General features: G+C 51.6%; 2 protein-coding genes across 2 annotated transcripts; both read right to left on the reverse strand.

Annotated features, from left to right (window-relative positions):
- Positions 1 to 10,850: 10,850 nt before the first annotated feature.
- On the reverse strand, positions 10,851 to 11,402 carry LOC141027441 (uncharacterized). The gene has a single exon (XM_073504472.1). The coding sequence runs from the start codon at positions 11,400 to 11,402 to the stop codon at positions 10,851 to 10,853; it is 552 nt and encodes a 183-aa protein (XP_073360573.1).
- A 6,618-nt stretch (positions 11,403 to 18,020) lies between these two features.
- On the reverse strand, positions 18,021 to 19,125 carry LOC109743714 (auxin-responsive protein SAUR72-like). The gene has a single exon (XM_020302797.2). The coding sequence runs from the start codon at positions 19,108 to 19,110 to the stop codon at positions 18,472 to 18,474; it is 639 nt and encodes a 212-aa protein (XP_020158386.2). The 5' UTR covers positions 19,111 to 19,125; the 3' UTR covers positions 18,021 to 18,471.
- Positions 19,126 to 22,160: the final 3,035 nt, after the last annotated feature.

Raw genomic sequence — 22,160 nt, forward strand, 5'->3', positions numbered from 1 at the left:
ACCTACGTAAAACCACAACGTGATATGCCAATTTCTATTTACCCTTCATAAGGACCCTTTTCATCGAATCCGTTCCGACTAAAGTGGGAGAGACAGACACCCGCTAGCCACCTTATGCAACCAGTGCATGTCAGTCGGTGGAACCTGTCTCACGTAAGCGTACGTGTAAGGTCGGTCCGGGCCGCTTCATCCCACAATGCCGCCGAAACAAGATAAGACTAGTAGCGGCAAGAAGAATTGACAACATCGACGCCCACAACTACTTTGTGTTCTACTCGTGCATAGAAACTACGCATAGACCTAGCTCATGATGCCACTGTAGGGGAACGTAGCAGAAATTCAAAATTTTCTACGCATCACCAAGATCAATCTATGGAGTAATCTAGCAACGAGGGGGAGGAGAGTGCATCTACATACCCTTGTAGATCGCGATGCGGAAGCGTTGCAAGAACGCGGATGAAGGAGTCGTACTCGTAGCGATTCAGATCGCGGTTGATTCCGATCTAAGCACCGAAGAACGGTGCCTCCGCGTTCAACACACGTGCAGCCCGGTGACGTCTCCCACGCCTTGATCCAGCAAGGAGAGAGGGAGAGGTTGGGGAAGACTCCATCCAGCAGCAGCACGACGGCGTGGTGGTGATGGAGGAGCGTGGCAATCCCGCAGGGCTTCGCCAAGCACCGCGGGAGAGGAGGAGGAGGGAGAGGGGTAGGGCTGCGCCGAAAGAGAGACGTTCTCATGTGTCTTGGGCAGCCCAAACCTCAACTATATATAGGGGGGGAGGGGGCTGCGCCACCTCTAGGGTTCCCACCCCAAGAGGAGGCGGCCAGCCCAAGATCCCATCAAGGGGGGCGGCCAAGGGGAGGAGAGGGGGGGCGCCCCACTAGATGGGCCCTAAGGCCCATCTGGACCTAGGGTTTGCCCCCTCCCACTCTCCCATGCGCCTTGGGCCTTGGTGGGGGGGCGCACCAGCCCACCTAGGGCTGGTCCCCTCCCACACTTGGCCCACGCAGCCTTCTGGGGCTGGTGGCCCCACTGGGTGGACCCCCGGGACCCTCCCGGTTGTCCCGGTACATTACCGATATCACCCGAAACTTTTCCGGTGACCAAAACAGGACTTCCCATATATAAATCTTTACCTCCGGACCATTCCGGAACTCCTCGTGACGTCCGGGATCTCATCCGGGACTCCGAACAACATTCTGTAACCACGTACATACTTTCCCTATAACCCTAGCGTCATCGAACCTTAAGTGTGCAGACCCTACGGGTTCGGGAACCATGCAGACATGACCGAGACGTTCTGCGGTCAATAACCAACAGCGGGATCTGGATACCCATGTTGGCTCCCACATGTTCCATGATGATCTCATCGGATGAACCACGATGTCGGAGATTCAATCAATCCCGTATTCAATTCCCTTTGTCTATCAGTATGCTACTTGCCCGAGATTCGATCGTCGGTATCCCGATACCTTGTTCAATCTCGTTACCGGCAAGTCTCTTTACTCGTTCCGTAACTCACATCATCCCGTGATCAACTCCTTGGTCACATTGTGCACATTATGATGATGTCCTACCGAGTGGGCCCAGAGATACCTCTCCATTTACACGGAGTGACAAATCCCAGTCTCGATTCGTGCCAACCCAACAGACACTTTCGGAGATACCTGTAGTGCACCTTTATAGCCACCCAGTTACGTTGTGACGTTTGGTACACCCAAAGCATTCCTACGGTATCCGGGAGTTGCACAATCTCATGGTCTAAGGAAATGATACTTGACATTAGAAAAGCTCTGAGCAAACGAACTACACGATCTTGTGCTAGGATTAGGATTGGGTCTCGTCCATCACATCATTCTCCTGATGATGTGATCCCGTTATCAACGACATCCAATGTCCATGGTCAGGAAACCGTAACCATCTATTGATCAACGAGCTAGTCAACTAGAGGCTTACTAGGGACATGGTGTTGTCTATGTATCCACACATGTATGTGAGTTTCCTATCAATACAATTCTAGCATGGATAATAAACAATTATCATGAACAAGGAAATATAATAATAACCTATTTATTATTGCCTCTAGGGCATATTTCCAACAAGGCCCACGCGCGGCAGGGGGCCTGAAGCCAGGAGGGGGCCCGAGCGCAAGGGAGCATCCTCCCCTAGGGGCACCGGGAGGCGCGGATGACGATGGCGAGTCGACCGGCGGCGGTACCTGGTGAAAAGGAAAAGGCCTCTCGTCAAAGTAAACGTGCCGAGAAGTGAAAACTCGGTGGGAAACCGGATCATAACAACGATAGCCTTTGGTGTTTGGTGGGTATCCGAGAAAGATGCATGCCACGGAGCAAGGTGCGAGTTTATGAGGAGTAGTGGAGGCGATGCTAGGATAACAGAGACAACCAAAAAAACGAAGATCATCATATGAGGGTGGGCTACCGAAGAGGAGATGATGTGGGGCAAAGTTCCCACGAGCACGAGTCGGACGAATGTTGATGAGGAGAGAGGCGGTGGAGAGAGCGTTCGGCCAAAACCGGGGTGGGACATTGGCGTGGAAAAGAAGAGTGCACACACAATCATTGAGGATGCGAAGGATCCGTTCGGCACGACCATTTTGTTGCGAGGTATACGGGCAGGTGAGACAAATTATCGTGCCGTGTGTGGCAAGGAGGGTGCGAACTCCGACGTTGTCGAACTCCTTCCCATTGTCTGTCTGCAAGGCATGAATGGGACGCCCAAACTACGTAGCGACATAGGAGTAAAAGGTAGTAAGAACGGAGAGTGCATCGGATTTTCTCCGCAACGGGAAGGTCCACACATAGTGCGAAAAATCATCAAGTATGCCAAGATAGTATAAAAAACCCGTATCACTGGCAACAGGAGATGTCCACAAATCACTATGGATCAACTCAAATGGATACGACGCCACCGATGAGGACGCACTAAACGGAAGACGGACATGCTTGCCGAGATGACAAGCATGACAAGTATGATCATCGGTTTTATTACACGTGAATGAAAAAGTCCTAAGAATATGACGAAGGGTGGCCAGGTTTGGATGTCCAAGCCGAGCATGCCAAAGGTCCACCGTGGCGGAGAGAGCAACCGGTGCGGATGTGGAAGTGGCGGTGGAGTTCACTGGGTAGAGGCCGTCCGGGCTGTCACATCGGTGGAGCACCATCCGGGTACGAGCGTCCTTGACAGAAAAACCCACTTCGTCAAATTCAACAGTTATAGGATTTTCACGTGTAAGAGAACGAACCGAAACAAGATTAGTGACTAACTCAGGTGAAACTAAGACATTAGACATGTGAATAGGCGTAGAGTTAGATGGAAAGGAACCATGACCGACATGAGTAATGGGAAGGGAAGACCCGTCCCCAACAGTGATACGACATGCGGTACATACTGGAAATACGGAGTTGAGGTTACCAGGGTTGGAAGTCATGTGGGTGGTAGCCCCGGAATCCATATACCAGTCGCTGCCTCCGGTGTACGTGTTGGGTGTAGGGGCGGAGTGAAGCGCCGCAAGGAGAGCCGGATCCCAAGGGGCCGGCGGGAGTGCGACGGTCGCGGCCGGAGGGGCGGCGGGGTAGCCACCAGGAGTGGCGTAGCTAGGCATGGCCGCGGCGTAGCCACCCGGGGCGGTGTACGGAGGGGCCGCGACGGGGTAGCCACCCGGGGCGGTGTACGGAGGGGCCGCGACGGGGTAGCCACCCGGGGCGGCGAAAAACGCCTGATGCACGCCGGGGCGGGGGCCCGCGGCACGGGCATCGTGTACGCATGGACCACCCCCGTCCAAGGGTTGGTCGCGGCGGCCCAGGGGGGCGGGGGCAGCTGCTGCTGCGGCAGCTGACGGGGCGCCCCCCCCCCCCCCCCCCGCGTCGTTCGGCTGCTGTTGCTTCTTGCCGTGGCGCCCCCCGCGGCGGCGGTCAGGGGCAGGGGGCGGCGGCTGGTAGACGGGCGCCGGTGGCGCCTGAAAGTACGACGCCGGCGGCGGTGGCGGCCGCGGCGGCTGCGGCGCCGTGGGAGGGGCGGCACGGGAGGTGCCCGCCGCGAGAGCCGTGTGCGTTGCCCAGGACTTCACCATCTTCATCCTCCTCTCCTCCAACCGAAGGTAGGCCACGACCCGAGGAAAGGTTGGGTCTGGGAGGAACGTGAGGTTGGAGGCCGCGTTGCCGAACTCCTCGTTCAGACCGGCGGTGAGCGTGCTGAGGAGGAGGTCGACGGATAACCGCTCCCGGCCGAGGTCGCGAAGTTCGTCAGCAAGTTTCTTAAGGCGCATGCAATAATCGTCGATGGACGAGTCAAGCTGATGGCAGCCAAAAAATTCCTGCTGAAGAAACACGCGGCGTTGGAGGGCGTTGTCGAGGAAGAGCCCGTTCAGCTTTGCCCACACTATCTGCGCGTCATCGGCGTCGCAAACGATGGTGTGGAAGATGTCCTTGGAGATGGTTTCGTACAGCCAGCGAGTGATGGTGGCGTCGATGGTCAGCCAGTCGTCGTCCGCGTACATGAGGACGGAGTCGACGGAGCCATCGACGTGATCGATGAGGTGGTACTCGCGGAAGACGAGGGAGAAGTAGGTTTTCCAGGCATAGTAGGTGGAGGAGGCGTAGTCAAGAATGACGGGCACGCGGGCGAAGATATCGAGATCGCGGATGACCTCCACCGGGGGAGGGGCCGGACCGTCGAAGGGATTGGAGGGGAGGGAGGCGGCGGAGTGGGGAGACGCCATGGGTGCAGCGGCGACCGAGGGGAGGAGGTGCGGCACGACTGGCGGGGAGATGCAATCGGGTGGGAGCGGGTGGCGGCTCGGGAGGAGAGAGGGATGGGGAGGGGTGATGCGTGCGCGGCGGCGGGGTGAGGGTGCGGCGGCGGCGCAAGAGATGGCGGCGGCGGCGGCGCAAGAGATGGCGGCGGCGGCGGCTGCGGCTAGGAGCGGAAGCTATGGTTGGATCGGAAGGAAAACTGATACCATATTGGAGGCAATGCAACTCTCAACGTATTGATCGGGTGCACGGTGCACATATATATGGGTACAAGGGCAGCCCTCAGCCTCATCTATACAAGGAAACTAGAGTCAGGGCCGGTAGAAGAATATCCTAACAGATACATGCACAAATATGTTCAACACAATGGTACGTGCGTTTGATCGAGCTGTACGCGGCGATACATGTACCCGTAAATGTGTCGGGGGCGGGGCTGGGTCGGTCGATACTGTCTGTACCTTCCGCGACCCATGCAAATACATCCACGCGACGCTGCCGGCCTAGCTAGCCAGGGAGCGCAAAGGTCGATCGACGTGTAGTTGACGGTACTGGCTTATTTTTATGATCACGTTCCTGTATCAGCATACACACGCAGCAGCGCTCCTACTTGACACCGACTGTAAAAGCTGTATGACCCCATACCCTCCCTGTTCGTCCCAACAAAGCATGCGCTAGAATAGTGTAACTTGCACGGTAAGTGGAGGCCGCCGTACGCGCTCCGATTAGAAGGGCCAACACGTACGTGCCGCACACGAAGCAATGCATTGGAAGGGCCGAGGGGGCTCCGGCCGGCCGGGCCATCGTGGGGCTCGTCCCACATGGACGTGCATGCATGGCTCAACAGGTGGAGAACACGCACCCCGTTCACTCCTGTCGGGTTGCCATGCCACCTTTCTCGTCATCTCTGCTCAGGCTTGCTTGCTCTAATCCCTTTCTGACCGACGCTGTTAAGCATAGTACTGTACTATGCGCTTCCTGCATGCATGCACATGCATGGGTCAAAAACGATCGGTGCACCACGTAGAGACCATACCAGTACGCCGTACACGTACCTGATACGGTACCAAAAGGAGTCCGAAAACCATGACAGGGATCGAGCCCAGCTGTACCACTTGGATCCACTCGATCACCGTATCCGAATCCACATCCACGAGATCTTGGGCACGATCACCTCGGAAGCCGCAAAACCTTTCTGAGACCTCGGTCACATCACATGGAGTGGGAGACTATGCCTGCATGCCGTCGCCATGTCCAGAAGAGCACACTACATGGACGGCATCATGGACGCAGCAGTAGCACCATCGGCCATCGATCCAACTCGCCGTAACCTTTGCGCTTTCGGTGCGCCCATGACTGACGCCCAGGCACAAACAAATGCAACCTATGTACAGTAGTACCTACCTAGGAGTAGGCTGCTGTAGGTCGGTAACTGTGTCGCAGTCTCACTGGTGCCTCCCTCTATATCTCTGCCTTGTTTTACTTTCTACTTTCACTGACGTGTGGTCCCGCGTTAGAGCGGTGCAGTATGCGGCCGTGTTCGCATACCGACGGGGCAGCCGGTACCATCTTTAGGCCAACTCCTCCGCGCCACCCCAAACGGACGTCCGTTTTGTCCGAATTCTGTCCGTTTGGGTAGGAATTTGGGGTCGTGTCCGGACGTGTTCTGGGATGCGGTGGCCGAGCGCCCAGCGCGCGGCCGCATCCATTTGCCCCATCCTGTCCGCGTCTATTTAAAAAACCAAAAGCAACGTTTCAAATGCCAAGCCCTAGTTGAGGCCAGCAGCCCGGTTCATCACGCCGGCAACAGAGCCAGCGGCCTACACGTCCATCGCCGGCATCAGCCAGCGGCCGGCAACACAGCCAGCCTCCAAAATGAATAGTTGTCCTCGCCGGCAACACAGCCAGCGGCCGGCAACACAGCCGGCCTCCAGAATGAATGTTTTCTCACCGGCACATTGCCAGCGGCCCAGCGGGCGGGCGGCACCCATGCCAGCCTCCAAAAAAGAACGGCCGACGCCGATCGGACGACCTAGTTCAGGCCTTCGGCATCGAGCATCTCCTTCTGCCTGGCCTCGAACCAGGCCCTCGTCTTCTTGCTCATCTTCGACAAGTCCACGCTCATGATCGCAAGGGCCACCTCCTTCGCTTTGGTGGCGGCATTGGTGGCCTCGATGTCGAGCTACCTCTGCCTGGCCTTGACGTTGTCGGCCTCGATGTCGAGCTGCCTTTGCCGGGCCGCCTCCTCCATGTCGAGCTGCCTTTGCTGGGCCGTCTCCTCCATGTCGATCTTCCTCCGCTTGGCCGCCTCCTTCATCTCAAGCTTCTGTCTTTGAAGGTCTAGGTATTGCTTCATTTGCTCGTCCTTACTTTGCCGCTTCTTCTCGTACCTCACATCCTTTTGGAACATCATGCCATGCAAAGTCTCATGCAAGGCCATGGATGAGGCATCACGTATGTCGTCAACCTTAGAGTTGGTCTTGCCCCTCGGCCTCTTCAACGCCTCGCCATCTCCACCTCCGGCGAACTTGGCGGTCTTCTTGCCTCTCTTCCTTTGTAGTTCACGGTATTGGTCCATGAACTTAGGGCAATTGTTGATGATCGTCCAACAATGCGTAAGAGTGAATGGCTTGTCATTGTGCCAGGCCTTGAATGCCTCCAAAGATTGAAATGCCTACACCACATGATCAACAACAAGTGAACATGCAAACATATACACGGCCGAAGTCTCATGGCCGTAGCAAGGAAAGGGCTAGAAAGAGGAGAGCATACCATGTCCCCAACGTCGAGACCACTCACGGGCCGTGCTTCAACGCTCTCAAATGCGGCGCAATACTTGTTGCACTCTTGTTGGATGAACAACCATCTCTTTTGAATCGAGCCGATGCCACGGTTGCTTGTAATTTGGTAGGGCTCAAACATCTTCCTTTCATGGAATGTTTTGTGGACTCTCGTCTAAAAAACAATGCCATTTTGTTGCGCGCCGGTCCTCGGATCTTGGCTAATCTCCATTCAAGCTTGGCAAATCAACTTGTCCTCATCTTGTGTATATGAACCCGTGCGAATGCTCTTCCTCTTCTTTTGTGCTTCCGCTCTTTGGGTGAGCTCGTCGATGAACAATGGCGCCCCACTAGTATCAACGTCATTGCCTTCTTCTTCTTCTTCTTCTTCTTCTTCTTCTTCTTCTTCTTCATCACCATCACCTTCGACATAGATGTCATCGTCTTCACGCCACGAGTCACCATGGTCGTAGTCAGCACGGTTGTCGGCCTCTTCATTGGGGACGTACTGGGCGCGGCCATCCTGACTTTGGGTCTCCTCGGGGTCGTAGGCACGGCCATGCCCACCCTCGAAGATCACGTCCTCCATGTACTGGTTGTAGAAGGGGTCGTCGACCGTTGGCGTTGGGGTTGGCATTCCGTCAAACAAGACGCGGGGGGCCGGCATGGTGCCCGTGAACGGTGCCCGTGCCTGCTTTCTTTGCATCTCGACGGACGGCCGCCTGCCGCTGCTGGACCCAGGCGTGACGTTGAGGTCGATGACGGCCGCGGGGCGCGGTGTGGACGGCGAGAACAAGCCCACGTCCGGCGACGCCGAGAAACGGGTCTGGCCATCGTGCCTTGGCGGAGGAAAGCCGGGCGACATGGGCGCGGTGCGCGACGTCGGCGACTGGCAGTGCGTAGGCCGGGCGACCGACGAGCCTGTGCTCGCCGGGCCGACGGCCGCTGCAGGGAACCCGGCCGGACAGGCCATGCCAAGCATGAGGATGGCGTGCGCTTTGTTGACGAGGTCCTCCTTCTCATCGGCAGCAGCCTTGCGCCGCGGCCTCCAGCTCCTCGCACTGGGCGGCGAACTTGGCCGCGGCGGCATTGACCTTGACGACCGCTCTCCGTTCCCTCCTCTTCGCCGATTCCGCGTCCAACTTGGCGATCTCCTCCGGCGTGCACTCCGACCGCGGCTTCCTTGGCGCCTTCTTCTTCACCTTTGCGGGCGGGTCGACAGCCAGGCCGCCAGAAGTCCGCGGGGCGTCGGCCATGGACGGGGGAGAGAGGGGGCGGCGGGAGGGACGTGGGAGGGTTTGGGGGAAATGGCGCCAAATGGGCGTGGGGGGTTTTGGTTTCTCCCACCGACAGGCGGGTCAGGGGAGGACAAGCGCGCGCGTCCTGCCCGTCCGCGCGCTGTCCGTTTCACCCCAAAACCGGCGCAAACTTGGGCCGGGGATGAGTCGAAAGCGGACACAAAGCGGACAAAAGTCCGTTTACGCACGCGCGCTGGGCCGCCTCGTTTGTCCCTTTTACCCCAAACGAACGGGGGCGGAGTTGGCCTTACCAGTTGTGACAAAAGTGGCGGGTTGGAGCGCGCGTGTGTGCAGTTCAGGCAGCTGGGTGGATCCGTCGTGCGTGCCTTTTTATCTGTACAGTCACGACTCATGAGTACGGTTTACGTGGAGGAGGAGTTGCACGTTCTTACCACTGCCGTCAAATTACCACGCTGCCCATTGCCGTGGACCGGTGGTTATTCATCTCAACTACTCGAGGACGAGTAGTCTACAGTGCCATGAGTTACTATGCAATATATGGACATATAGGATCGATCGAAGCCATTGAGTTGATTAAGAGCAATTGACGAAAATGCAATACAAGCTGGCAAATCCTTCTCATTTCTTCTCACTCAAAGTGTAGTTCCAGCGTTGCTCTTGCTCACCATGCATGCATGTGCTGAGTTGTGTAAATTCCCGTGAAGCGACCCAACACAGACACTGCATTGCACTGTTGTGAAAATCGGACGTTTAATTTGTCTTCGCTCGCTCGACTGGTCTGTCTCCTCCACGTACGAACTACGTGATTTTGATCCGAGGCATGCCATGTGCGGCTGCATGGAAAAGAAGGCCTCATGTCCTGCAAGCTAGCGATCAGAGCTAGCTCCTCCACAGGCTCCGGCCGAACCTAACATGCACCGTCCGATTAGCTATGAGCCTATGACCAGCACGGAAAGAAGAAACGTGCCAATAAAACTGAGCCGTACGTGCTGCCAAATGAATGTCTCCCCTCGTTCCGTTTTTCCTACTGGCATTGACTGAGCAATCGATTGGGTCGTACAGTCATCAGTGCTCACATGAATGGCACTACATGTGACGTTCGACACTAGTTAACTTAATATGAGAGCAAGAGATCGACATAGAATGAAAGGTACAAATGAGCTACTACTACGTAGTCGTCAATTAGGCGGAAATCCCTTTTGGAGCTTGGCCTCCAAATTCAAAATTGAAATTTTATCGAAATTCATATTTTTACATTTCAAAAAATTCTAAAGAAAAATATAGATATACATGAAGGTATAACATACATGTGTGTAAATTTTCAGTTCAAAATACATTGAAATGAGGGTTGTGCAAAAAAGACAAATCTGAGGCTATTTAACACATGATACTATTCATCTTTCAGGCCATGAATTTGTCTTTTTTGTATAGGTCGCAACTCAAGGTATTTCATTATGAAATTTTACACACATGTGATAACATCCTTATATACACGCATATTTTTTTTCAGAATTTTTTGAACCATAAAATTTTGAATTTGAATTTTTCAAGAATAAAGGCCTCCATGGAGCTCGGCCTCCAAAACGCCCCTCTCTCAATTAGGCCCCTTCAGAAACTAACGGTGATCACTATGCATGCCCTGAGATCATCATTGTCATCTCATATTTAGTTTTCCTCTCCTTTCTGAAATCGTGCTGTTGGCCTTGCGTGCTGCGCGCCAACGTTCACCAATGAACTGGAATGTCCCGCATGCTGAATTCGATGCTTGGCGCCATTTCTTTAGAGTACACGTCCAGACAGTAGCAGCAGACGCTCGACATCGATCACATGATCGATGACAAACCTCCGATCTCCGGCCGATCAATTCCTCCACCAAACCATGACATGTACATAAGTACATTCAAGAAACGACACGGGGACGGGGCAACGATCTGTCGAATCACGCGGCACCCTAACGCCATGCCGCGCCGCTTCCAGAAGAAAAGACCCCGCACAATGCAGGGAACACTAAATTTTTTTTTAGGGGAAACACAATCATATATTAAACCAGAATGTCATCCGATACAACATCTAGGATAAAACCAGGCGGCACACCAGTCCACACCTGACATCTCTCCTCTCCAACACCAACCCTAGTGAGCTTATGGGCAATAGAATTTGCCGAGCGCCGAACCCAGCCCACCTTGAAGTCCATGAACTCCCCCAGCGACTTCTTTACCTCTTCAACCCACGGCCCGACCAAAGAGAAGTTCTTTTCAGGGCTCATGATCATCTTCGCCAGAGCCTGGCAGTCCAGCTCCACATGAATCCTGTCAACATTCAACTCCCTCGCCATCTTGATCGCCTTCAGGCACGCCATGAGCTCAGCACGTTCGGGATCAGCACATTGTGGGAAGAAGAAGCAGGCCGAAGCCACATAGCCGCCATTGTGGTCACGTAGGATAGTCCCACCACCGCCCTTGTTCTGTTGTTTCTCGAGAGCACCATCAACATTAGCCTTGATCCATCCATCTTCTGGAGCTTCCCACCGCTGCACCGACCTTGCCGTCGTCCACCTAGCAGGGGCAGCATGAGCTTCTCTCCACGACGCCATGGCCGAAGAGACCCTTTCCAGCACATCCTGGGGGGGGGGGGCACAATCTTCTTGCCATCACGCGCTTCGTTCCGAGCCAACCACAAGCCGTAGGTGGCATGAATCAAAACCTCCCTCTCCTCTTCACTCGCCGAGGCAAATCATGAAATCAGCCAGTCAGCCAACGCTCGCTGGGAGTTCACATGACCGGGCGGGGAGGCCGTCTCAACACCCATAGCAGACCACAGCAGCTTCCAGAACTGGATGGAATGGTAGCAGCCCCAGAACCGGTGAACCAAAGACTCCTCCCGGCCACACACCGGGCAGAAAACTCCAGCCTTGATCCTGCGACGGTGAAGCTCAACGCCCACAGCCAAGCCATTCCGAATCAAGCGCCAGACATGTATCTTTGCTTTGCCAGGAGCAGAGGTATCCCACAAGGCCATAAAGCCTTTATGCTTCGCGACTGAACTAGATCCTTCCGGCTGACCTAACCGACGTTTCTTCCTTTCCATACACAGGTGATACGCCGAGCGGACAGTGAAGATACCATTGCGAGTGAAGTTCCAAGCCAAGTAATCCTCAGTCCCCGGGCCCCCAACGGCAATCTGCCTAATGTCGTGAGCATCATCTGCAGAAAACATATCAGTCACCTTTGCATCATCCCATGAAGATCCATCTGTAGTCAATAAGTCTGCAACCTTGGTGACTCCCTAAACATACCGCTGGCCCAGTGGCCGCATGTGTCCAGCCCTCAGTATCCAGTTACTATGATGAATATTGATAGAGGACCCATCCCCAATCCGCCAAATAGATCCCTCCCGCAAAAGATCACGCCCATGCAAGATGCTTCTGAAAGTGAAAGAGCCTGCTGCTGGGCAAGTGGCATTCAGAACAGAACAATGCGGGTAGTACCTGACCTTCAAGACACGAGCACACAAGGAGGATGTGTATTGATGCAGGCGCCACGCTTGCTTGGCCAACATGGCTTGGTTAAAAGCCTCCGGGTCCCTAAACCCCAGGCCACCTTCCTTCTTCGACATACACATCTTGTCCCACGAGATCCAATGTACCTTCCTCTCACCATTGATTGTTCATGTGTATGTTTGCCGCTTGACGGCCGGGACGCGTATCTGCGTGCTCCGCCACTCGCCGGCACGATGCTATAGCTAGCGTCCGCTACAGGTAGTGGCGCTCGCATGAATATGCTACAGCCCAGTCCAGTGAGCACTAAAACTAACATGCTAGCAATATGGTCATTTTTTTCAAATTTGTTTCTTTGAGAGGTCAAAATTCCTCTTTTGCCACATGCTCCTCACATGTCCAAACATGATCTCAAGAACAATTTTCATGTTATTTTCTCTAATATTTATTGGCTAAACTGATAGACGCAACCCTCTAGTAACTTCCCTAGATATATCAAAGATATTGTGTGCAAAGATATTTAAAAACAAAATGTAATGCATTGACAAATGTCTAAAGTAATTTGCGGAGTTATGTGATATCCATTTTAATAAACTATATTGTTTGATAACTCGAAAACAAATTTTTAAAAATTATCATGACAATATAAAATCGTGTTTAGCGTAGGAAACATATTTAAAAACTAAATATTATAAATGTATCTAAATATGGATCCAACTATAAAGCGATGTGATAATGATGTAAATTCGACTAGTTTTGACTCAGAACTATATCAAAAGATGTATTAATAAAAAAAATACTACATTTACCTAAAATAAAAGCTCACATGAAGCAAAAGAGTTTAATATAAATATGGTGGAATTCACCACCGACATTGAAACCGCCAACGGGTGTCCCAAGGTACCAAGTTTATTAGAAAGACAGATAAGCACGTACGATGACGGGGGCTCCCACATTCATGTCAGATGTGAGTCATTAGAAATCGGTTATCCTCTGCGATTGACGCCGCGGCCATCGGCAGCACAATGCCAGGAATAGATACAATTAAGACGCACCCAATAATCTCGCATGAAACAAATAAAAGAGAAAACCTGACATCCAAAACAAAAAAGGCTAATCAACAAATGAACAATGTTCATCTTACAAACCCCCAAAGTGGCTTTGACACAATATTATAAGCAATAAGAGAAGAGTCATCTTAAAACAGACATGATAAGGCTTATTAAACACGACAACAGAACGACAGATGTCAGAAAAGAAGTTTACAACGGAATGTACATGCCTGCCAATGAGCGAGTTGGCTCATAACCAAGAAATCGCACAAGAAAAATGTAGCGATGGAAAAAGTGGTCATTGACTTATAAGCACCATTCATGTCAGCGTAAGAGTTAAAAGTCCACCCAATAAGGTGATAACCTCATATTTAAAGGGTCTAAACGGCTTCGTTTTTTCCCAACGTCAAGAATATCTAATAAACAATGCCCCCGACACAAATCGAGTTGAAAAACAAGGTAGGCGCTCACCTATCAAGCCACAGGATGTCGAAGCTGTTACTGAAATGTGACAAAGCAATGTTTGATGACACATTGAACCACTGCCTCATCGCATCACAAAAAAAGTGAAGCACAAACACATTCAAGAAAGAAAAATTGCCTCTCGAGATGAGGAAAAAGAGTAGTTGTATTGCTCATAACCCTCATTGATCTTGCGGAACTAGAAGTGGCAGAACACGACCAGCTCTAACACCTTATCCTCTTTTTTATTTTTGAAATGTCTCTTATTTAAGTCTATTTTCTAAGGGAGACAAAGATTCCCATGTCAACCCAGTGAAATGGCATGTTCGAGTTGTAGCCTATTTTGTATTATTTTTGGACATTTTCTTTCCCTCCTTTTCCCTTTAATTTAAGGACACAACTTTTATATATATGAACTTTTTAAAATGTACATACATTTTTAAAATAGGTGATATACCGTTTTGATTAATTAGAATTATTTTTCAAATAGACAATACAGAACGACCATTATAAATACAAGATAAATAATTTGAATATAAAAGACAAACATGTTCAATTATATTTAATTATCTATTTATTTGATATATCATTTATATTTTTAATGTACTATTATTTTTTAGATTAAAAATTGAAAATGCTATTCTTACGTAAAGTTTGTACAAAATCTCTATGTACTAGTGTGTTCCCATCTATAGCCGCTTCCACGATTTTAGGAAACTGCCATGAAATGAACTAGCAGTATGTAATTTTTTTATTTAGAATCCGTACATAAGAATAGCATTGCTCGAAAAAAATTAAAAGAGGGAGTGCGCCCGCCGATCTAACCCTTTGTTTTTGGAACGGAGAACCGATCTGACGCTTCAAGGGATTCCGGCAGTAAGAAGTTTGGCAGCTGTGCAACTTGGAAAAACTATTTTAAAGTTAAAAAACTGGTTAAATACAAACATATATTTTTCACATACCTGTCATGTTCCATGTTGTAATATAATCATTTGTAGGCTACACATAAAGTCAAATACTGGTCCAAATACAGTAGAATATATAAGCCCCATGTTTTTCTTCGAACAAAATATAAGCTCCTCCTGATAAGTGTGTTTGTCTCTTTGTGTGCACTCATATGAAATTATCGTTTTTGACCAAAAAATCATGCATATCTTTCCCTAATAATAAAGCACGGATTGACTCCCTGGGTTCACCGTCACAATACGCTTCTTCTCGTGATTCTACACTTTCAGTTTAAATTTAAAACATATACGTGAGATGGTACTAAAACCGTTTCATTCGCCGTCCCTATAAAACGTTTCACCCGTGCAACGCTCGGTTGGGCTTAGTCTAACGAGATAGGCAAGTGGGCTTTTTTATTGGAAGATTTCTTATATGGGTTGCTAGGTGACTTGGCTCGTCCGAATCAGGTGTACGCGAGGTTGCTTGGATCGAATTCACATCCTCCCGTTCCTTTCTATCCACCTCGCTTGTTTAGATGTAATACTACCAGTTAATATACCTACGGAAGCTTCGTGATCAACAAGTGGCCTCATAAATCAACAAGCAGACAAAGGGTACCCCAAGGGAAGGAGGTGATGAGAATAGCACGATAGAAATTGACACCGAGGAACAGACTATGGTCTACGTCATGGTAATAGAGTCTTTAATTGATCTCAATGAACCTATTGTCCGGGAACTTGGCAACCACTTTTCTGGTGTGAATTGAGACACAACAGACTAAGTAAAGATTTAATTTCGATGGTGCCCTCTAATTGCGCGACGTCGATAGCTCGAAATAATTAATATGTGTATGATTACTTGGCTAGGATTCACGTCGCCCTACATCAACGTCCGCGCTTGATTTATCACAGTTGTTGTTTAATCAATAGCGTGGCATGGGTCATAGGCATGTGGTTTTTTCTCCCGTTGCAACGCACGGGCAATTTTCCTAGTCTATATAAATATATATGTATATGCACATATTTTCCCATAATTTTTAAAATGTAAAAACAAAGTTTTCCAAGGGAAGAAATAAAATGCTACCCGGAACCTGGTAGGAAAATCTGAAAAATGCCTTTTCCGGGGCCACCAAGGATAGCTCGCGAACCGTCGAGCCTCAGTCGCCTGCCCGTGCTGTGTACATACCACCACTATCTGTTTCTCGACCGATCGCAGCAGCAGAATCCATCCCCCACTCGTGGCTGCCCTTCTGCTCCCTCATCGCACCCACCTGCAAAAAAAAATCTCTTCGTTGCTGCCTGCTGGTTCACTGTTCACGCAAACAAGATGAGGCGACGAGGAATTCATGCCGGGCCAGCCGGCGGCAGGCGCCAGCCGGAGCGCACGGCCGATCGAACTACGCGACTACGTGTGCAGAGGCGACGCCACGCGCCGGCGCATCTCATGCAACGTCTGGCGCGCGGTTGATGGCAACGGTTGTCCGGGTCCGGTCGAGAGCGGGCGTCGCGGTCGTCTCCTCTGCCTTTCTCGGTCGTCGCTCGCCGGTCGGGGCAGGCAACGTCCGTGGCCTTCACACCCTGCCTCCCTCCTCTGCGTGCACATGGCGTGCTATGTCTGCTCCTCCTGTGAGCCACTCAAGCTCCATGCATGGATGCATGCATGCAGCGCGACGCAGGGGGTCCTCATCAACTCCGGTCGCCTCACAGCTCGTCATAGAGTAGCTCCCAGCTAGGCGGCGTCCTCTCTCCTTGGACTTGGACCGGAGGAGCTTGGAGAGTGAATGCCGCCTCGCCCATTGGTACCCTAGTGTGGTTGACTCGCTAACAAGTACTACGTACATCCTGCAGAAATTAAAATGGGAGATCTGAGCTGTGGTCGTGTTGACACGCCATGCGCTACGCATATACTAGAACTTATGAGCTGCATATAAAATCGGCTGAAAAGAAAATTCTCCAGCTCCAATGCCATTCATTTCCAGGTGCCTTTCACATCTGTTCAAACCTGGAATTATATATAAATAAAGGGGATCCAACCAAGAAGTCACCTCGCGGAAGTACATATAAATGAAGGAAATTCCCAAAGGCACAAGAATGACAGGCACATGCGAATGAATAATGGAGGGAGAGAGCCTAGCTAATTAACGAGTACCTGTCACCTTTTCTGATGTAGTACGATGGCTCGTGTTTTGGTCATTTCTGGTTAGTGGTTTCTGACACAATGATTCCGGGGTACTAATTCCAGAATTAGTTGCTTCTAAGTGCACGGAAAGTAGTACTATAGCACAGTAATGTACAGTAGTGAAGATGGTGTCCTAAATCTTCCAAGGTAGGAGTATCATGTTCGCTGTGAGCTCAGCCACAGTAACAGTGGGCGCAGCTGTCAGCCGCGCCGGCGTTCTTGGCCAAGGTTTCTCCTCGCTGCACATGGGACGGGACAGTGCCAGTGCCAGTGCCAGTATCAGCTCATTCCAGAGAAAAGGCCTTTTTCTCTTTTCTTGGTGGCAATATGCCAATATCAAACGGAAATGCGTGGACAGTGGTCGAAGAAAGAAGAAAACCTGAGAGGGAATGCGCCCGTAAATCTCTCCGTTGATTGGGAGGAACAGAATGATTTTTTGTTTCTGTTTATATATCTTGCTGGATTTATTCAAGGCCACAAGTTTGTCATGTCGCCATCAACCAGAAAGTAGCTTGATTTTAGCAAAGTCTGGCGTGCACATAACGAAAGCTTGATTGACTCTCTGGAATGTTATCAAACTTTTCTCGTGATGCCATTTTTCTCGAAGAATGTGATGACCGGTTCTCATAAGTCATACTGTATGTGTGATGCAAGGAGAACTGCAGTAACAGTAACCAAAAGAAACAGCACTGTTCTGTCCGATTTCGCCAATTCCTGAACTACATTGTCGTCTCATCATCCCTTTCACTGCATTTGGCCGGGACATACACATCGAAGACTCAAGCAGTGATCACTTCAGGCCACTTTCTTCAAGGTATTGGAAAATCCATGGAAAGTCACACTGTATGGCTGTATATGCAGTCAGCTATCTGCTGAACTGACTATAAGATTTTCAGGCAGCAATTCTGAAGGGAATGCATCACAAGCCCAACTAGTTTAGTAGCGGTACTACCAAATGGTCAATCATGCATAGTAGTGCATCATTGTGCGCCATGACAGGCTGCCTGAACTGTTAGAGCTGGCTGGAGATCCATGGAAGTGCATTGCGTTCTACACAGCACCAGATCCTGGACCAAACTTTTGCAGTAGCAAAATCATCCATTTCACTCATACGAGGCGAACCTTGCGGCTTACATGATGTGTTATCAAGGTCTCAAAATCCCTAGCCAATGAAGAGGAAGAAGAAGCTCCATTGCACTACCAGAGCTAGATCTAGAGCTAGCTAGAAGAACACTCAGAAAAAGAAGAGAAAAGAAGAAATTACAGCCCTAATTCCCACAAGACAGCAGGTCCTAAAATTGCTGAGCTGCAGTAGAAAATGCGGCGGAATCCCGTCCTGCCCTCCGCCAACCCCATGTGACCTCCCTATGTACAGCATCCACGCAGGGGCAGATCGGTCAGAGCGCAGCAGCTGGCATTTTGCTCTGCTGGTTCACCGATTTGCCTTTGCCAGGGGGCAAATTTTCCATCACGCCCTCCATGGTAGCCGAACGAGGACGGTGAGACGGGGGAGAAGGGCTGGAAGGCCTCTAGTAGTAGAGCGCGGAGTCGTCGTCGTCGGTGGCCTGGGAGCTGGGGTCGGAGAGGCCGAGGAGGAGGCGGCGGAAGTCGGCGACGGCGCAGGGGATGCGGAGCGCGCCTGGGTGGCCGTAGCCGTACTCCTGCGCGGCGCGCCGGAGCAGGGCCTTGAACGCCGGCTGGCCCAGCAGCTCGGCCCGCACGGCGAAGCGCTCCACGGGGCCGCCCTCCTCTCCGACGCACACCGGCACGTGCCCCTCCGGCACCCGCGCGCCCCTGCCGAGCCTCCGCGCGCCGAAGAATGAGGACGAGGGAGAGGAGACTGCGGAGGAGCCCTTCGCCGCAGCGTCGGGCCGAAGCGGCTGGTACGCGGCGGATGCGCAGGCGTCGGCCGCGGCCACGCGGGAGAGCCGTCTGAGCAGGCGCTTCATGTCGCTGCTGCTTCGGTTGACGCCGGAGACCTCGAGGCTTAGAAGCGGAGGCCGGGAGGCGACGGCGGCGGCGGGTTCTTGGCGAGGGAGGACACTAGAGGTGAGAGGACACAAGGCGTTTGTACTGAGGCGGCCATGGTGGCTCCTTCTTATATAACGGCAGAGCTGCAAGTTGTGCGTTACACAGGCCCTCTTGTCATTATTTTTCTCGGTTGGCATTTACAAATCCTTTGCTTGGAATGGAATGTATCACCTCTGTTCCGATTACAAGACAACCGATTACAAGACATTTTATATATTTTAATACATAAACTACATACGAGGTAAGATTAGAGATTAAAGACAATAAAACGCCTCTATATACATCTGATTCAGAATTCTTTTAGAATATCTTATACTAGTTCGAAACCAAGGGAGTAGAATTTATTTAGCCAGCCTTCTTCAGCTACAGGACGTTGCTTTCCTCATTTCAAAATTTGGACCCATTTCATACAAAATCTAGACAACTTCGCAACAGCGAAACTATAATTGCTTATGAATAACGTCTTGTTCCAACTTAAAATTATGACAAATAGTTGGGGATACTTCATTTTTCAAACAGGTGCACTCCCTTTGATCCATTTTACTTGCCGCAGTTCTAGTATAACTTTATCCATATTACTGTCGCAGCTTTAGTACAACTTTTGTACGAAAGTTGTACTAAACCGTCGTCAAGTAATATGGATCAGATGAGAGGGAGTGGTATATTTTCATATTTTTGGAGAATACTTGGCACCCCACAACTAAGCTTGCAATTTAGTAACAACAAAATGGTGCTACTAAATAAACTAGGCTGTTATTTTTTTAGAACTAGAGTATACACATTAAAAAAAATATGTGCCTCAAAATGCACTTCCTCCGTCCGGGTTTATCAAGCACCCTCGTATCTGGCCCTGACCGCATATTTAATTTTGTAAAATATTAGTGACATGCCACAAAAAACATATTACCGTATGCGGATCGAAATGTATGTCTAAACTTCAGTTTTAAATGTGAGGGGGCCTAATAAAAGCGAACGGAGGAAGCACGTGTTCATTCAGTTACCATGTGAGAGCTGGGATGGAGTGTGTACCTATACATGTGTGCATAGCCCGGCAGGGATTTTCTTCTTCTTTGTCCAGTGACCATGTGAGAGCTGGGGGCATGGAGTGTGCACCTATGCGTGTGCGCGTGGCCTGGCTGGGATTTCTTTTTTCTTTTAAGGCAAGCAGAGAGAATTGAATGGGCTGGCGAGGTACAAGTGCGGGTACAGTTGGAGTACGCGACAGGTACAAGCGGCAAGAAGCCGGTGGGGTGGGCTCGGCAGCGCCTTAACCCGCACCCGGTTTTGCTCCGACCGATCGGATTGATTCGGGCTCGCGCCGGGACCCGGCCCGTCCGGCCTGTTCCGTAGTCCCTTTCGTACGGCGCGCGTGGAGGTGAGAGAGTGAGGAGGTGAGCGAGATTTGGCTGTCGTCGTGGAGCCCACCTACTGACCTGGCACATGGAGGAGAGAGAGAGACAAAGCAAGTGATTAGTACTAGGACTATAATTTGAAGAGAGAGTGAGAATCAAGTGATTGCACTAGACTGTTGGAGTGCTCAACTGTTGTCAACCCGTAGCACTAGTATTATCTTTTCCCACTCGAACTTTCTCAGTGATAACACAAAATGGTAGAGACTAGAAATACTATGTGCCATCGTATATGATTAAGAAAAAAGGACCATGCTACTAGGCACTAGCATGTTAGAGCATCTCCAGCCGCGCCCCCAAAAGCCTTTTTTTCGCCGGCTCGGACCGAAATTGGCGCCGGCGGACCCAGGCCTAACCCGGTGCGCTGGGGGGGCGTTTGGGGGGAGCCGGCCAAATCGTTTTTGGCGCGAAAATAGGCGGGCCCTCCTTGGCAGCAACTCGGCTCTTCTCGTCGCTCCGTCGTCCTCATCGCCTCGGTTCCCGCGAGGGAAACAATGCCAAAGCTGCCGCGCGCTGCTGCGCTCGTCTTCTCTCTTTTTTGATTACCTTCCTCGCGTCGGTCAGCCTCCTCCATTGATGCCTCACGGGTGGCGCAGTGAAGACGGGGCGACGCGCATCCCTGACCCGCCACGCGTACACACGGCGGCCACGCGAGCGCCGCCTATATAAGCCGGCCCCTCCCGCACTGGTGAGCCACGCACAGACCTCGCTCTCACCGCCAACGCCCCCGTTCCTCCCTCTCTTCTCGCTGTTTCCAGTTCACCCAATGGCGGAGCGCTACCCAGGCGATGGCGCGGCGGCGAACGGCTTCGGCCGCCGCCACCTTCACAAGGACGAAGCCCGGCTTCTCTATGAGGCCGAGTACCCGGTCCCGCAGGACATGCGGGTGCCCGGTGTTGGGGAACGTAGCAATTTCAAAAAAAATCTACGCACAAGCAAGATCATGGTGATGCATAGCAACGAGAGGGAGAGTGTTGTCCACATACCCTCGTAGACCGTAAGCGGAAGCGTTATGACAACGCGGTTGATGTAGTCGTACGTCTTCACGATCGACCGATCCTAGTACCGAACGTACGACACCTCCGCGATCTGCACACGTTCAGTTAGGTGACGTCCCACGAACTCACGATCCAGTAGAACTTCGAGGGAGAGCTTCGTCAGCACGACGGCGTGATGACGGTGATGATGAAGCTACCGGCGCAGGGCTTCGCCTAAACACTACGACGATATGACCGAGGTGGATTATGGAGGAGGGGGGCACTACACACGGCTTGGAACAATCAACTTGTGTGTCCTAGGGTGCCCCCTGCCCCCGTATATAAAGGAGCAAGGGGGGAGGCCGGCCGGCCCTTGGTGCGCCCAAGGAGAGGAGGAATCCTCCTCCTAGTAGGAGTAGGATTCATCCTTTCCTAGTCCTAGTAGCAAGGGGGAAGGAAGGAGAGGGAAAGAGGGGCCGCGCCCCCTTCCCCTAGTCCTATTCGGACTCCCCTTGGGGGGGGGGGGAGGGTGCGCCACCTCCTGGGCTGCTGCCCTCTCTCTCCCCTATGGCCCACTAAGGCCCAATACTTCCCCGGGGGGTTCCGGTAACCCCTCCGGCACTCCGGTTTTATCTGAAATCACCCGAAACACTTCCGGTGTCCGAATATAGCCGTCCAATATATCGATCTTTATGTCTCAACTATTTCGAGACTCCTCGTCATGTCCTTGATCATATCCGGGACTCCGAACTACCTTCGGTACATCAAAACACATAAACTCATAATACCGATCGTCACCGA

This window comes from Aegilops tauschii, chromosome 7 (genome assembly GCF_002575655.3).
Source record: "Aegilops tauschii subsp. strangulata cultivar AL8/78 chromosome 7, Aet v6.0, whole genome shotgun sequence".
NCBI lineage: Eukaryota > Viridiplantae > Streptophyta > Magnoliopsida > Poales > Poaceae > Aegilops > Aegilops tauschii.

What these genes read in the sequence shown, in the direction of transcription:
- LOC141027441 (XM_073504472.1), bottom strand. Translation starts at nt 11,402, where the DNA reads ATGGCGTCGTGGAGAGAAGCTCATGCTGCCCCTGCTAGGTGGACGACG.
- LOC109743714 (XM_020302797.2), bottom strand. Translation starts at nt 19,110, where the DNA reads ATGCCAACCGAGAAAAATAATGACAAGAGGGCCTGTGTAACGCACAAC.